This window comes from Moschus berezovskii, chromosome 8 (assembly GCF_049115385.1).
Source record: "Moschus berezovskii isolate FMDL1 chromosome 8, NW_MosBer_1.0, whole genome shotgun sequence".
Classification (NCBI taxonomy): Eukaryota; Metazoa; Chordata; class Mammalia; order Artiodactyla; family Moschidae; genus Moschus; species Moschus berezovskii.
The window spans coordinates 57,791,628-57,808,894 of record NC_142467.1 but is presented as its reverse complement, the minus strand read 5'-3'; the positions used below and the strand labels follow the sequence as shown (position 1 = coordinate 57,808,894).

At 40.4% G+C, this 17,267-nt stretch overlaps 1 protein-coding gene across 4 annotated transcripts in view; it reads left to right on the top strand.

Moving 5' to 3' along the window:
* ARHGAP26 (Rho GTPase activating protein 26) overlaps positions 1-17,267 on the top strand; it is a 563,256-nt gene that overhangs the window by 382,149 nt on the left and 163,840 nt on the right. For all 4 annotated transcript variants that reach the window (XM_088838588.1, XM_088838587.1, XM_088838586.1 and 1 more), the window contains exons 15-17: positions 8,049-8,136; positions 9,822-9,880; positions 11,396-11,501. In XM_088838588.1, the coding sequence (XP_088694714.1) occupies positions 8,049-8,136; positions 9,822-9,880; positions 11,396-11,501 (253 nt within the window). The remainder of the gene's footprint in view (positions 1-8,048; positions 8,137-9,821; positions 9,881-11,395; positions 11,502-17,267) is intronic.

Sequence of the window (17,267 nt, the reverse complement as noted above, 5' to 3'; positions counted from 1 at the left end):
TAATATTGCTTCTGATTGATAATGTGTTTTGGTTTTTTTGGCTGAGAGGCATGTGGGATCTTAGGTCCCTGATCAGGGATCAGACCCGCACACCCTTAATCACTTAAGTCTTAACCACTGGACCGCCAAGGAAGTCCCTCCACTACTTTAAATATCACCATTTAGTCATTCTCTTATACATATTGGGATCCAGTGAAGGAGTTTTCACATATGGTTTTCTAAAGAAAAGCAAATTCTCTTTTTGTTTGTTATTCTTCAATTCTTAATATTTTAAAAACAAATTATCTTCGTTTTTCATCTTTCTTATGTTGCTTTCTATCTTGATTCTTTGCATCATAAGCAAACATGCTAAAATTTGCACCCCATATCCATGCCATTTGTTTTAATTTCTTTGGGACTGATTTTTTTTTTGCTATTTATAATGCACATTTTAATTTGGTAATTGAATTATCAGTGTTTTTACTGCTCTTTTCATTTCTACCTTTCTGCCTTCTACATTTCACCTTTATTATTTCAGTGTTTCTTTTTTTGCTTTGATGTCTTATTTCACAGCATCCGTATTTTTCTGAATTTTATTTATAATACAGAACAGATGCTTTCTGAAATGTTTTTGAGTGCTTTGCTTTCTGTGTTTTATGTGAACAAGTATTTTATCAGCTTTTTAATCTTCTTTTTAAATCCATCTGAACACAGAGTGGTTTATAAACCTTTGCAGTTGAATTCGTTGTGAGTTCAGTTCAGTTCAGTTCAGTCACTCAGTCGTGTCCGACTCTCCACGACGCCATGAATCACAGCACACCAGGCCTCCCTGTCCATCACCAACTCCCGGAGTTCACTCAAACTCATGTCCACAGAGTCGGTGATGCCATCCAGCCATCTCATTCTCTGTCGTCCCCTTCTCCTCCCGCCCCCAACCTTTCCCAGCATCAGAGTCCTTTCCAGTGAGTCAACTCATCACATGAGGTGACCAAAGTACTGCAGTTTCAGCTTTAGCATCAGTCCTTCCAATGAATACCCAGGATTGATCTCCTCTAGAATGGACTGGTTGGATCTCCTTGCAGTACAAGGGACTCTCAAGAGTCTTCTCCAACACCACAGTTCAAACGCATGAATTCTTCGGAGGTCAGCCTTCTTCACAGACTAAAGTGGAGTTACTTACTGGTTAATCTGAAGTATGCTGTGGTTATTCATTTGTCATTCGCATATTGTTCTAGAACTTTCCCCTCCTGAATTCACTTCCCTTTGTATAAGCAGACATACCTCCACTTCTGTCAGTCTCATCTCACTGCCTGGATTGCAGTCTCAAGACACTGAACTGTGCTGTGGTGGGATGGGCGCAGTGCAGCGTGGCCCCCCTCCCAGGGCGTGGGCGGAAAACAGTCACCTATCACATAGTTCCCCAGTGTGGGTCTTCCTCCAGGCTTCTCCTGAACTCTGCCTGGTGGATGATCCTCTAGGGACAAGTAGAATGTTGACTGTGAGCCTTATTTTCTGTGCTTTTGAAGCTTTGTGTGTGTGTGTGTCTTTATAGTTTCTCACAGTGGTATTGAGGGAATGCAAGTTTCGTGTTGCTCTTTTTTTTCCTTCTTATCCTGTAACTTTATCCTGTTTTGTCTTTTTTTTTTAACTAATATGTAAGGTTAGTGCTACAGAGAACACATGGAAGGCTTAAATTCCTATGCTTTAAAGCACCAGGTTACAGTAGCACGCCTCACTCACTGATCTCTGATCCAACCATGAACCAGCCTTCTGACTCCTCTGGGACCTTTTTTCTGTGCCTTTCATTTCTCACACCCTTCACAGAATAGCATAAATAAAAGCAAGCAAAGCTTCTTTCTGAAGAAACGCTAAAGTAACAGATATTCTTATGACAACTTCTAAGACATAAAGGCTTGCAGAAACGGCTCCAAATCTTTGAAGACTAGCAGAGAAGCCCTGTACATTGTGCACTTCCAATTTTACTTACCAGTAAAGGAGAGCAGACAAATGATGACTAGAACTGGGAGGTAGTATACTGTTTGGATGGAGGATTGACCCATCTGAGAGCTAGTAAGGGCAATATTCACCTCAGTACCAAGTTCCTAGAGAAAGGAGGCCACAGATGGCCTTCTTCTTCTCTGCTCCTCCCACCGTCACCTTTTCTTACAGGGATGCTTCAGGCAGGTTCTCCTAAGACAGAGACATGAGACAGCCATAGCATTTGGGTATTAGAAATGGCTATAGATACTCTGGATTCTTAAGCACTAGATATGGAAAATGATTAAAGTTGTTAAGAGGTACAGCTTTTATAACCAGAAAATAATTTGATAAACAGATTTGCTTATCAAGTTGCTAGTATCTAATCTAGTCTTGAAAGAATTGCCTATAGGATAAATAGAAAAAAGTCTTTTTTCTTTAGACTTAAAGGATAGAATTCTTAGAGAAGATAGTATATTTACATAAATGTCTTTCTCAAAGATGTAATGGAGAATGAATATTGTGAAAGACTCAAGATTTTAGAAAAAGACAAAAAACAAAATGCAACTAATGTTTATATGCAGGAAATTCAGACTGTATGGTAAGGAAAAACATAGAGATCAGTGAAACAGGCAAGAGAATCCAGAAATAGGGTCCACATATATATGGTCAATTAATTTAGATAAAGATGTCAAAGTAGTTTAGTGGGGGAAACGATAGTCCTTTCAACAAATGGTACTGATATAATTGGACATCTATATGAGGAAAAATATATTCAACCCTTATCTTAAACTATGTACAGAAATTGACTCAAAATAGACAAATGGTCCTAAACCTAAGAGATAAAACTGTTAAACTTCAAGATTAAAACATAGGAGAGAATCTATCTTTGCTATCTTGTTTTAGAAAAGATTTCTTGGCTAGAACACAAAAAGCAGGAACCATGAAAGAAAAATCAGATTAACTGAACCTTATCCAAATTTTTTTTAATCTGCTCTTTAAAATATATTAGGAAAAAAAAAGCTACAGATCAAGGGAAAATATTTGTAAAATATATATCTGAATAATGATTTATAGCCTGAATGTATTAAAAATAACTTGCAATTCAGTTTTTAAAATGGACACAAGATTTGAATAAATAGTTCACCAGAGAAAATACATAGATGACCAAAAAACACATGATGACCAACATCATCATTAGTCATTAAGGAAAATAAAATTTTAAAAATGAGTTATTTCTACATACCTAATAGACCTAAAATTTCAAAATTAAACACATGGTTGTATCATGTGTTGACAAATATATAAAGCAACTAGAGTTCTCCTGTTGGCTACTGTAAATGCAAAATAGCCCAACTATTTTGGAAACCATTTGATAGGTTTGATAAAGTTGAACATATTTACCATATGACCTACTCCTACATATTTTTACCCAGTTCTACCCCTGAGTATCTACCCAGGAGACAAAAAAGTAGTTTATAAGACCCACTGCAAGTATTTATAGCAGCTTTATTCATAACAGTCAAAAATTGAAAGCAGCACAAATTCCATCAACTAGTCAGTGGATATGCCCATAAAATTGAATACTACTCAGTAATGGCACCCCACTCCAGTACTCTTGCCTGGAAAATCCCATGGATGGAGGAGCCTGGTAGACTGCAGTCCATGGGGTCGCTAACAGTTGGACACGACTGAGCGACTTCACTTTCACTTTTCACTTTCATGCATTGCAGAAGGAAATGGCAATCCACTCCAGTGTTCTTGCCTGGAGAATCCCAGAGATGGGGGAGCCTGGTGGGCTGCTGTCTATGGGGTCACACAGAGTTGGACACGAATGAAGCAATTTAGCAGCAGCAGCAGTAATAAAAGGATTGAACTACTTGCATATGCAGCAACATGGTGAATTTCATGAGTTTTATGCCATTGAAAGGGGTTGCCAGGGGTTGGAGATGGAGGGAGGGGAGTGACTGTGGAGAAAGAGACACAAGAGAGTTTGGAGAGGGTGTGAGGAAAATGACTTATATCTTGATTGTGGCAGTGGTAACATGACTATATATATCTGTCAAAAATCGTGGAACTGTATACTTTAAAAAGGTGAGTTATACTTCAGTAAATTTGACTTTAAAACACATGTGCAAGAGAGGATTCTCAATTTTCCTCCTCAGACAAAAATGCAAATTAAAGTAGATAACCTGTTTTTCTTTAACCTATCAGAGTGACTAAGATCGAATTGTTTGATTCTTCATTGTTGTCAAGGAATTGAGGAGGGAGTCACACTCATTCTTAAATGTAATGGTATAACCTCTGAGAGGTAGTTGAACAGTATCTTTCAAAATTAAAAATGCACTTTCTTTTTGACTCAGAAATTCCACTTAGAGGAATTTTTTCTGTAGGTAAGATAATCTACAATGGAACAGTGGTTCATATCATTGTTTACCATAGCAAAAACTAGGGAATAACCTGAATCTCTTTGAATGGGGGCTTTAAGTCTGGTACAGTGAAGTACTGTAAGTTAGATAAATTTGTCTACTAATAGGAAGACATTTCTTAAGATATTATGAAATGAAAATAGCAGTGCACAGAATGGCATCTAGAGTGTGCTTCCATTTGTGGTTTTAGAAAGCTGTATATAGTCACTTAACTGCTTGTGTACATACTGTTAGAGATCACATCCGCAGGCACAAAACTGGTATTTTGTTTTTAATTAATTTATTTATTTTAATTGGAAGATAATTTCTTTATAATATTGTGCTTTTTTTTTTTTTTGCCATACATCAACATGAATCACCCACGGATGCACATGTGTCCCCTCAACCTGAACCCCCCTCCTACCTCCCTCCCCATCCCATCCCTCTGGGTTGTCCCAGAGCACCGACTTTGAGTGCCCTGCTTCATGCATTGAACTTACACTGGTCTTCTATTTTACATATGGTAATACACATGTTGCAGTGCTATTCTCTCAAATCATCCCACCTTCGCCTTCTCCCACATAGTCCAAAAGTCTGTTCTTTACATCTGTGTCTCTTTTGCTGCCTTGCATGTAGGATCGTCATTCTGTTCCGTCGCTCAGTCGTGTCCGACTCTTTGCGACCCCGTGGACTGTAGCCTACCAGGCTTCTCCGTCCATGGGATTCTCCAGGCAAGAATACTGGAGTGGGTTACCATTTCCTTCTCCAGGGGATCTTCCCGACCCAGGGATCGAACCCAGGTCTCCCGCATTGGAGGCAGACGCTTTAACCTCTGAGCCACCAGGGAAGCCCAGGATCGTCATTACCCTGTCTAAATTCCATATATATGCATTAATATACTGTATCAGTGACAAAACTGGTATTGAGTCACCTCTAGCAGGAAAAGTTTTACTTTTGGTGTATATGTATTTGTTTTGTGTGATTTTATTTTTTTTATTCCACACGTGTATTACCTTCACAGTTACAGAGAAAATATTTTAATATGCATACATTATAATGTAGCATTAGGAGATTAGGGGTATATCGGTGACTTTCCTAATCCCTTCACCCAGAACATCCCTAGTGACTTTGTCAACAGCACACCAGTGGATCACTGGATCTTCTGTGATCCAGTGTGACATTTCTAAGACCATTCCCCCCTTGAAACCATCACTTCCAACCCATATCTCCTATTTTTCTGAATTCATGCAGGGAGTAGGTTGAGGAGGAAATGCCTCTATCTATATGATGCCTTTCTGTACATTGGACTGCTCCTCTAGCTTAGGTCAGTGTTACTAAGTCCACAATCATCAAGCGACCTGGTGGAAAGAAATGTACTGAGTTATGAAGGAAATTGTCGATTATGTCTCTGTATCATATGCAGGTGCTGCCAGAAACCTTCTGTAAGTGAGGGGAGCTTCAGTAGGGAGGGGTGTCAGTTGGCAGTACTTTCTGAAAATGAGGTAGTTTGGGAGGCTGTATTCAATTTAGTTTGGACATTAAATGAATTAAAATGAACGTACTCAAGTTATGAACTTTGCCTCATTGGTGCTATAAAAAGCCCTTTAGCCTGGCTGTAATTTGACTCTCCTCTCTGTAATGTTACACAATATTCCTATGGTTACAGAGCCCGAATAAGTGGAAGCTAATCATTAGTTTGCTAAATGTGGTTCATGGAACAGTTCACAACTCCCAGACCTGCCAACTGCTGCTTACTTAGTGTCATGTTCACTCTTCTTGAGTAGAATTTGGTTTGTTCCTCAGAAAAATGTACAGTAACATTTGTCTTGCATCCAAGAACCATGCACTGTGGCAGCTTTCCATGTGTCTTGGGGATGGGGAGGGAGGAAGGTCATGGTAAGCGAAGTTGTTTGGTACCTACACTTCCACAGGAAGAAACAAACCATTAAGGGAGTGTGAGATGGCAAAGCCAGAAAAGAATTAATGTTATGCCATTCGGAACCAAACACTTACTGAACCAGGGCCCTGTCAGGAGAATACACTGAAAGCAGTAGATACCAACTGGATTTGTGCCCTTACTTGGGGATTAGGGCCTAAACCCTTAAGCCACTCATGATTTTTGACCTCTTCTTACTAGGATAAAAGTAAGTGGAAATTGTGCCATGCTCACCTGTGGACTCATTTCCAGCTGCAAGGCTGTGGGCCCTGCAGGAGGATCCTCTTTCTTCTGAGACTGTCCAGAAAGAGAGAGTCTGGTTGCTGTCTCCATTTATCTGCTACAACATTTAGACCTCTTTGGATTGTAAAGAACAGAGAACCTGACCTTAACTGGCTTAAGCGAAAAGGGACTTTTTTGACTTATTTGATTTAAAAGGCATGGTGATCTGCAGGGGCTCAAACCATGTCATCGGGACACTCAGCCTCTCCCCATGGCTTTGTGTCAGACTGTACTCTCAGGCTCCACGTGGTGGCGTCCAGAGTGGCAGTATCGCTCCCCTTTTCAGCGAGTGCCTTTTCTTGCCTGGCTTAGGTCTTGGACCATCCCTGAACCAGTCCCCGGGGTTCAGAGACATCTCATCCTCCCCCGCCTCAACCTGGAAGAGTGGGGCTTCACCTGAGCATGGGGAGTAGGTGTAAGAAAAGGGTAGCAGCCCAGCTGAAAATGAACTGAACCACTGCTCAGAAAGAAATGGGAATGGGAGCTGGAAAGCAAATCTCTAGAAGTTGGATTGTCCGTTCCATGCACTGAGAGACTCTGCTTCTGACTTCTTGACAGCGAGAATCCAGGTTTCTGCTGGTTTATGAAACAGTTCATGTTTCCCAACCTCTGCCTCTCCTCTTGCCTGCCTGTGTGCTGCTCAGAAAGACTACAAGAATTATCTCTTCTTTTACAGTATACATTTATCTGAAATACACACATTTGTTTGGAAGTATACACAGAGGAAATGAAGAAATGATCAGGAGTTTATATAATTATGGTGATTTTTTTTTTTTTTGCACATCTTGGTTTAGGGCAATTTAAAATATTTAAGTAATGGAATCAAGTCATAGTTTAAAAAAATAAAAAACACAATTCTGCCACTCTCCAACCACGCTTTTCTTTTTAGAATATTTCCTTTCAGCTTTCATACATTTGAGTTTCTCACAAAACTTTAAATCTTTTTTTTTTGCTTGACATTACGTGATAATTCAGGCATTTTTCATTTTGCCATGTAGTTATCATTTTCATGTAAGTGTAGCATGCTATTCCATCAGGAATATACCACGATTAATTTAATCATTCTATCATTGGCTATTTAGGTTGTTCTTTTAAAATGTATTCTGGTGTTATCAAGAGTAGTGTAGGTTGGACGTTTTGAGTATTGTGAGAAGTGGGATTAGTGTCTCAAAGTGTATAAACATTTTTAGGACTTGATATTTATTGCCAAGTTTCTTCTCACATCTCTTGCATTAATTCATCTGCGACCAGCAGTTTCTGAGAGGATCAGTTTCACTGCATTTTTGTCAGCAGTAGATATTTGGATTTTTAAACAGTTTTCTAATTCAATCAGGAAAAACTAGCTGTCATTTTTGTTTTTACTTTGGATTTCTTTGTTTAGTAGGGAGGTTGAATGCTTTTATGTATGGTATTTTTTTAGCTATATTTTCTGCTCTGTTTTACCCATTGTCTTTTCTTCTCTTTAGACCCCAAAACAGCTTCTGAAACAGAAATGGATATCTGTGCCGAGTGGGAGATAAAGACCATCACTAGTGCTTTGAAGACCTACCTAAGGTAGGGACTTTCCATTTGCAGGGCATGGTACCAGCGTGTTATCATGCAATCGAGAAGAAAGCAGTTTTATTTTCAGCCTCTAGAGGACTGTTGGGTGGGAGTTTGAGATGTGGAAACAGCTTATGTGTGGGTGCAATTAGCTCAGCTGGTCAAACCAATTATAAATCATCCAGAGTCGCTGGATTGCCATTGTGCAATGGTGCCATGAGTGATTTAGGAAGCTTTGCTCTTTTCGAGAAGCTACTCTGATGATCCGCCTTTAACAGAACCTCAAATATGGTATTTCCTGTAATGCTTGGGTAATCAGCTAAGAAAACAAGGAATCACATATCTCATTGTGTGGAGAATGCGTGATTACATACCCTATGTATTCTGAGAGTTCTGCACCTTGCATAGATAGAGTGTATTGCTAATGTTACTCCTTAAAAATGAGAACTTTAATGGTATTCCTTTTTAACTCCTTCTGCTTAGATTGGAAAATATGACTTTGTTGGAGAGAAGACTGCTTTTCTTGTAATAATACATGTGTTACTCCTGCTGCCTCCTACCCTTCCCTTGGTTATTAAGGGAGTGGGTGATTAACTAGCTGCTCACATCTTAGTTTCCAAGTGGACTGAAAGGCATGCTAGATGTGAAGCATAGGGATGCAATAGTTCTCCACTGTGGTCCCTCTTGAACAGGAAAGTGGGGGTCTAGTCATAAACAAAGAGGGGAACTGTAATCGTGAATTACATAAGCATTTGTACAAGTTTGTTAAGATTTACTTGGCTCGAAAGCCATAGAAAAGGAATTGGTGATGCCGGTTTTATTGGCTATTGGGGAGTTGCTGGAAGCCTCTTGGTATCAAGAGTAAGATGTCATGTAAGTGATGACTAAGAGTTGAATCAGGGGATCCAATGAGAATAAAATGAAATCTGAACCAAGGACCATAGATAATCTGTTGAGAAGCTTATTATTTGGACTATCAGTAAAAATTCTCAAGTGTACAGTTAAACATATTCATACACCAAATACTACCATAATAGATTACATAAAGCCTAGATGCTACAGGTTTATATTTAGTACTTATCTGTGCATCTTGGTATTGATTAGCTAATAGACAGTATGTATAAAATATATATATTTTTTATGATAGCGGGTAAAATTTGATTATGTCATGCCTAATATTAAGAGTTCTAACCCTTTGGCATACTGGAGCAATACTCCATAGTGAATATGCTATAAAAACACCTACAAAAGTCTCTCATAGTGTTTCCAGTGATTGATGAAGTGATTAATAACAAGCTGCCAGGAAAACAAGAGTTTAAGAGCTGATGATTGCAAATGTTGGGTTAGTGGCCTGTATTTCAGGCACATCTTAAAATGCTCTTATTGTGGGTGAGTCATTGACTGAAAAGGAAATCTCTCAGTTTGTGCTAGACTTCTACATTAGCACTTTTCTGGTTTGTGACTGTGAAACGTAAGTTTTGTCTATTCCCTTAAAAAAGGAGAAAGAATGAACATTTCAGGTGAAATCTCAGGACCCTTTTAAAGGGGAAACTAAATTGAACTAAACTGAGTTGCTCTTGTTTGCCCATGATCTTTGTCTTTGAGAAATGTAACACAGTCTGCCATCTGGAGGCTGCTGGGTAGTGAGAATAGGATTGCTTTTGTTAAACTGACTAGTGTATATCCTTTTATTCCAGAATGCTTCCAGGACCACTCATGATGTACCAGTTTCAAAGAAGTTTCATTAAAGCAGCAAGTAAGTTTTCTATTTGCCACAGTTTTAAGGGAAAGGGAATAGATTTCTCTATTTCAAAGAAAAGTATCCCCCAATAAGTATTACCTAACCGCTTGTGTTCTGTGTGTAAACTACCCACATTCACACCCATAAGACTGTCATAGAATGAAAGTGAAACCAAGTCGGGTTTGCTAGGACCTTAGCAAACTGAGTTTACAGGACAGGGGAGAAGCTTCAGCAGTGAGTTGGGGGTAGTGGTACAGGGAAAGGGTGAGGTGAGAAAAGCAAATTTGACTTTCTAGTTTCGATTATTGGAGTTCTAACTCCTGGGGCCTTTGCCGGCCCTGGAGGTAACATTTTTCAGAATGACTCAGACTCTGCCCATTACCTAAATTGAGCACGGGATGTTTCCCTGAATCCAACACCGTTTATATAACTTCTCAGTCCTCTTTTCCATCATGGCTGGCATTTACAACTTCTGGTCAGTCTTCGGCTATATCATGAAAGCCTGGGTGTCACATTACTGGTATTAAAATACATCGGGATTAGGTGCAAGCTACCCTAAGCATACTGGAATCTTTCTACCTGGGGCAGGCCTCCTGTAAGGGGAAGTAAGATTCACTATCAGATTTAAATCTGGCACAAATCCCCACCGTGCTGTTATGTCCATAGTATGTGCTTTTCCCTGCTTCCTTTAAGCCATCTGAGTTTGTTTACACTGGTAGCTGCTGCTGTCCTCATTAAGGAATACCTCTTGTCCTGGTGGCCTTATCCATGCAGTGTGGCCCCCATAAAACAGGAGAAAGACCTGGGAGAAAGTTGAAAGTAAAGATGGTGTTTATGTGATTTCTTTCTCAGAGAAATTCCAAACCCATAGCAACTATTCTTTAATTAAAACTCACCTCAGAGCTATAAATAGGTGTGGTGAGTACCATCAATCTGTTTCCCAGAGACATGAAGCCATGTTCCCAAGTGTAACCATTAGAATGTGACAGATCATGATTTAGGTTACAGGTTGGCAGAAACATTTCCTTATTTTATCTGCCATTTCTTTCTTCTCCCTGGCTGGTTGTTTCACGTGACTTGGAAATAACTGGACATTTCCTTTGATGTCTCTGATGCAGTCTTGAGATGTTATTTTGATATTTGAGACCCTCACAGTGTTGTTCAGGTACAATTTGTTCATCACTTAATGAGTGCATAAAGTTCCTTCCTTCCTTGAAACAAAGTGGCAACTCTAGGAAGCCAGCCACTCTCAAATTTATTCCCATTCCTGAGTGAGGAGGTTCCGTTTCCTTATGTCATCGTCTTGGCTTGATTTTGTGGACAGTCTTATTTTTTCATGAACTTTGTCATGGAAGGCATTAAAAGCACTTCTAGATCCAGTCAGTCTAGTCATGAGTACACAGAACAGGGTCTTATCTTTGAGAAATCTTCTCTCTCTTGTGCCCCACCTTTATTTTCCTCTGATTTTTGTCTTGCCAACTGATTTAGCTGTAACTCTGATCCAGTGTTACCTCCCTCCTTCCTTTGCAGAACTGGAGAACCAGGAGTCTCGGGTCTCTGAAATCCACAGCCTTGTTCATCGGCTCCCAGAGAAAAATAGGCAGATGTTACAGCTGCTCATGAACCACTTGGCAAAGTAGGTTTGAGACTGATTGCTGGTCTTTCTTCAGCCCTGGAAAGTTCTTATCTTAGCACAAAAACTGATTTTGGTTCTGCTTATGTTTCCCTTTCTCACTGTTGCATCAGGTACGCTGAAGGCATAGGAAAGAAGTGTGTGAAGTGTTAACTCCAGTGGGTAACAGCAGCACATACTGGGTAGGCTTTGCAGGGTAGGCTGAGGAGGCTCCCATATGGCCAGGCCACTGGGCAGAGTTTGCAGGACACTTTGTGCTCTTGTGATGATCAAAATCAAGAAGTGTGTCCTCCATGTTACCAGATCACAAAGCAGATTTTTCAGGAGTTACATGTTCTTATGATGATTGAAGGCAAACAGGAATATGCTACAAGTTTAGAGACCTTGGATTTGAAATAAAGAGGCCTGAATTCTAAAGTTGATTCTGTTCTTAACAAGCCACTTAACTAGCCCTGGACAAGCCATTGACCTCTCAATTCCTTAGTTTCTTCATCTGTCAAATATGGGTAGTATTCTCCCCCTTATCTATAATGTCATTGAATTTAAAAGTTATGTGTATTAAAACCCTTGAAGTAGTATAAAAAATAGAGGAATTGGCAAATGCCCATTTGCCTTCTGAGGAAGTCAGTGGGGACTTGATTTTCCTGCTAGGAATACTTATAGTCTTAGAACCGTTTGAAATTCTTGTGTGTTTACTGTTGTTTGACCTGTTTTGGATTGGCCTTGCTGGTACCCCTTATTGTGTCAGCCACTGCATATGTGTATGTTCCAACCTTCTCTTAACTTTGATGGATGTTCTTGACTGGAGACTATGTTTAAGAAAAGACAGACTATAACAGTTAACCTGAATTGATAAATTCTACATTCTGTGGAACTGATACATTGTAAATCCAGCCCTTATGCATGAACTGTTCTGCCATTAAGTCATGTCTTTTGGGTAAATACTTTGCTGAGGGAGATAATGATGGCTTGTTTTCGTATTTCTACTAGTGGAAGTGGAAACTGAAAATCACTTAGTCATGTCCAACTCTTTGCAACCCCATGGACTGTATAGTCCATGGAATTCTCCAGGCCAGATACTGGAGTGAGTAGCCATTCCCTTCTTCAGGGGATCTTCCCAACCCAGGGATTTGACCCAGGACTTTCTCACTGCAGGTGTATTCTTTTCCAGCTGAGCCACCAGGAAAACCTAGGAATACTAGAGTGGGTAGCCTATCCCTTCTCCAGCTGATCTTCCTGACCCAGAAATTAAACTGGGGTCATCTGCATTGCAGGTGGATTCTTTACCAGCTGAGCTACCAGGAAGCTTTTTATTTCTACTGAGCACTTGATTTTGGAGAGAGAGTATAGATGTTACCATAAAATTTATTCAGATGTTAATGATGAATAAACAAGAGTGGTTTGCATGCTACTGAGAAGCAATCAGGTAGGGTCAAGGGTTGCTGTATTCTATTTTGAGTCACATTTTTTTTCTTGCCATACCACGTCAAACTTGTATGTTCAAAAACAATTAAGCATAACTGAGAACAGGGGAATACCCGCCCCCACCCCGATGTCAAAGAATCCTGATGAAGTGTGTTGAAAATAATGAGAACTGGGCTTTAAAAAGTAGTTCCAGATTCTCTGAGATGATGGTATGGTGCCTGTTCCACATAACCCAGTAATGCATTTGCGAAATGGAAAAGCTAGTTTAGATGTTAGTTATGCACTTGAATGGCCTGCACCAGAACAGAGAAAGTTCTAGGTACACCCTCTGGCCAAATATGTGTGGTATTGCTTGTTCGTGACTGCTTTCTGGCCACTGGGTGTTAGAAGGCCTCCATACCTGCTGGGAGCAGCTGGAGAAAGGATAGGAAGCAGCTGAAAGAAGTTAGGCATTTCAAGCTGTGCAGTTGTGATGAGAATTTAATTGGACTGAGAGAGACCAAGAGTCAGTGGTGATCCAGCAGAGCCAGAACTGAATCTTCCCATTTTAAAAATGCCCTGAGGATTGTTAGAGATCCTCAAAGAAAAATAAATAGAAATTTAAAAAATCCAAAACCCTCAAGGTGGGTATTGACTCATTGAGGTTATTTATCTCTAGTGGATGCTTCACTTTGTCCTTCTGGTTCCACCCTCTTCTCTTCCCCATGAAGTTCAGTCTTTGTCCCTAAGCCAAGGAGAAGTACAACTGGAATGTGTATGTTAAAGTTGTGACCTTGACTTTCTGCCTTCTAACAAATTTAAACCAATTTTGTTGCTGGAGCTATTTATTTTATAGCATTTCTGGAGCATTTTGTATTATCTTTGATACTTAACAATTTGTTTTGGTCCTGTGAGGTTCTATGGCGGTTCTTTGTCATAGAATCATTAAGAAATCTACATATAGACCTGCCCTCGTGGTTGTAAGTGGGAGTTGGTTAGAGCTGGTGGTAGGACACACAGACTCCTGTTCTCAGTGTGCCGTGTTCTTGGTCTCTGGCGGCTCTAGATTTAACATTCCTTGTGGAGATGAGTAGATGGTGCTAGTGGTAAAGAACCTGCCTGCCAATGCAGGAGACATAAGAGACGTGGGTTTGATCCCTGGGCTGGAAAGACACCCGGGAGAAGGGCATGGCAGCCCACTCCAGTGTTCTTACCTGGAGATTCCCATGGACAGAGGAGCGTAGTGGACTATAGTCCATAGGTCACAAAATGTTGGATACGACTGAAACGACTTAGCCTTCATGCACGCTGAATCCAGTAAGGATTATTTATTTAGGTTTTAAAGATCTTTTGGCCCCCAGAGGAGGTCTAAGATTCCACATAAACTCTCCATTCTCATTTACAACACTGTCCTATTTTAAAATCTAACAAGAAGGGAAAGTTAACTTGGGACAAGAGGTTTGTCTGTTTCATTCCTGTTTTCTCAGGTTCAGGCTTATCCGAGGATATGCCTGAGCTATTGTTCCTCTGGTCCACTTACTTAACAGTTAGCGTCCTTTCTAAATTTTAGTTTCGGGGTTGGTTCTGCTGGAAAACCTGGTGTTTACTTCTCTCATTACCTACTCTGTTTGCCCGGTATGTCCCAGGCATCTGGTTCAAAGGGAAGATATTTTGTGTACTTTTTAAAGCACTCTTGAAACACTTTTTTAAATTGATTTCCTTTAGCTGTGGAGGAAGAGTTAACACGTTTTGTATTTAATCCCAACTCGAAATGCATTCCGGAGGAAAAAAGTCTTGGAAGGAAGAAAAGAAACTCCAAACCTCCGTGCAAATGATTACCAGGGTTCATCCAAATCATAGACCTCTTGGGTCAGTTTCAGACCTCAGAGGGAACCTAAAAATTATAGGCAGTCCTGCACATATTTTTGTTGTTCCAGCTTTAATCTACTGTAAAAATTAGATGTTTTCTATTTGAAATGTGGAATAAAGCATACAGTCTGGAGTCATGTGCTTCAAAGCACAGTTACACTCACCTGGGGAGTTTGTTTATGTGGACAGTGCTGGGCCCCACCCTTAGTCTTTTAAATTGGACTCTGCCTGGGAATCTGCATTTCTGATTTACTTCCCCGGTAAACCAGATGCAATCTTTTGAGAATCACTGGGCTCGAGAATGGCCATATGATGGGGTTTTCCGGGAGGGATAAATGATTTTGGGAGGAATGGATTGCAATTTAGGAGGATATTAGAAATAAGGAAGAAGAAACTCAGAGCAACAAGTTCAAAAAGTAGATTTTACTTGCATAATGTAATTACTAAAAAAAAAAAAAAATTCAGTTTTGATTTCCCATGTCTCCACAATTCTTTCACTAAATTGAGTGTTCAGCAAATGATTTTATTCTAAAATCACACACAAAGAATTTTTAATCATAAAGAAAATTGCCCCCAACTGGCTGCGGGACCTTGTGGAAATCTTTTAACCTCTTTAAGCCTGGTTTCCTGACTTCCCCTTCCAATCGTGTGAGTCTGTTTTCATCAGGTAGGAAGGGGGCAAAAAAAAAAAATCCCCAGTCTTGTAAATGTAGAAGGAAATAAGAGTAGATGAGTAATAAAGACTAATTTCATGGTCGTTCCCTGATGTTTACATATTATTATGACTCCAAGTATGTTGTATATCCCCACACATACCATTCACAGTGGCTCACTGGAACTTTATTACAGTGTTTATGCTGCATGGGAGGATTCCAAAGCACTCTCCTTACATCTGGAGTGGCTATTAACAATACCTTTTCACAGCTGGTTTTCCCAGAACACTTACTGAGACATAAATCTTAGTCTCTTTTTTTTTTTTGAGGCAACTATTCCTTCGTTCCTAGTGTGTTTTCAGGGAGCCCTTTCCTTGCTTCTCCAGAGAAGTACTATATCATTTGAGATGCTTTGGTCTACAAGAAACAGAAAATCCAGTTTACAGTGGCTTATACCATACAAGGGAATCTATTGTCTCATTACACAAAATAAGTCCACAGGGTTGGTTAGTTTCTTGGCTCATGAAGTGCTTGCATTATTTCCATGGCCCTGCTCACAGCCAACTTCATTGTGTTGGCCAGCCCCTCTCAAGATCATTAAGATGTTACATTGCATTTCTGCATATGAGTACAAGTGGTTGTCCAGAGGCAGAAAGGCATTGCAGCTGACCCCTGAACAACATGGGTTTGAACTGTGTGGGTTCATTTATATATGGATTTTTTTCACTAAATATGCACTATTTATATGCATAATGCAATATGGTTGAATGCGTGGAATATTGTGGGGCAGATGCTTAGCATACAAGTGAGACTTCGTCCAAATATGTAGACTCCATTGCCACAAGTTATCAAGGGTTGACCATCTAGTGTGAGTACCTCCAGGCACCCCTGCAAGTTATGAAGGATTTATTTACATTTCCTTAATCTACATGCAGAGTCAGTTGGGTTCCTGTAAAGATGCCTGTGGTTATAGAGAAAATCATTGCTAGGCCTTAGCACCAACGAGGTGGGACCCGGGTAGTTAACTAGTGTTTCTGAAGTTCTCAAGGTTAAAATGTAAAGAAGTGGATTCTTGACGTTAGCATATATCTTATAGATCCTCTGCTAGTCCTTCTTCTTTTCACCCCAAATCTAGAAGATTTAGCTTCTTGAAGAGCGGTTGAACACATGAGCAGTGCTTCCCATTTCCTTGCCATCAAGGCTAGTCCAAATAAAACAGGCGTGGAATTTTATAAAGCACATTTAAAAGAAAACAGTACTTTTGAGATGATGGCTTTCTAAGATGGAAAGCTCCTGTGCACTTCTCTGGCAGCCTTTCCTCAGCCGTGCTCTCTGGCTTCAGTACCTCCTTCTCTCTAGTAACCGCTAGACACCCCGTGCTGCCGGCACAGCATTGCTTGGCTGATGGGACACGGGTGGTGTGGCTCGAGAACCCCACAGAGCCATGCTGGCCACATTCTCCAGGCCTGTTTGGCTTCTGCCTCACTGACTCCTATCCCGAACAGATCGTTCCGGTGATTCTAACCCCTCACTATCTTGTGAATCCATCCAGTTTCCTCCATGTCCATTACTGCCAGCCTAGGTCAGGCTGTCATCATCTCTTCCCTAGACCGCTTCCCAGCTTGCTCTGGCTGGCGGAGTTCTGGCTCCCTGCCAGGCCACAGAATGCATGCTTTGTGGCTGGGGAAACTTGGAACACTGCAGATCCCAACATGTGATTCCCCTGCTTAAAAAAGACTTCAAAGCAGCTTTCCCCCTGCTCTTAAGACAGAACTCTGGATATGGCCTCCTAAGGCCTTGTCTGGACTGGGACCTTTCAGACTTTGCAGCCTCATCTTCATCG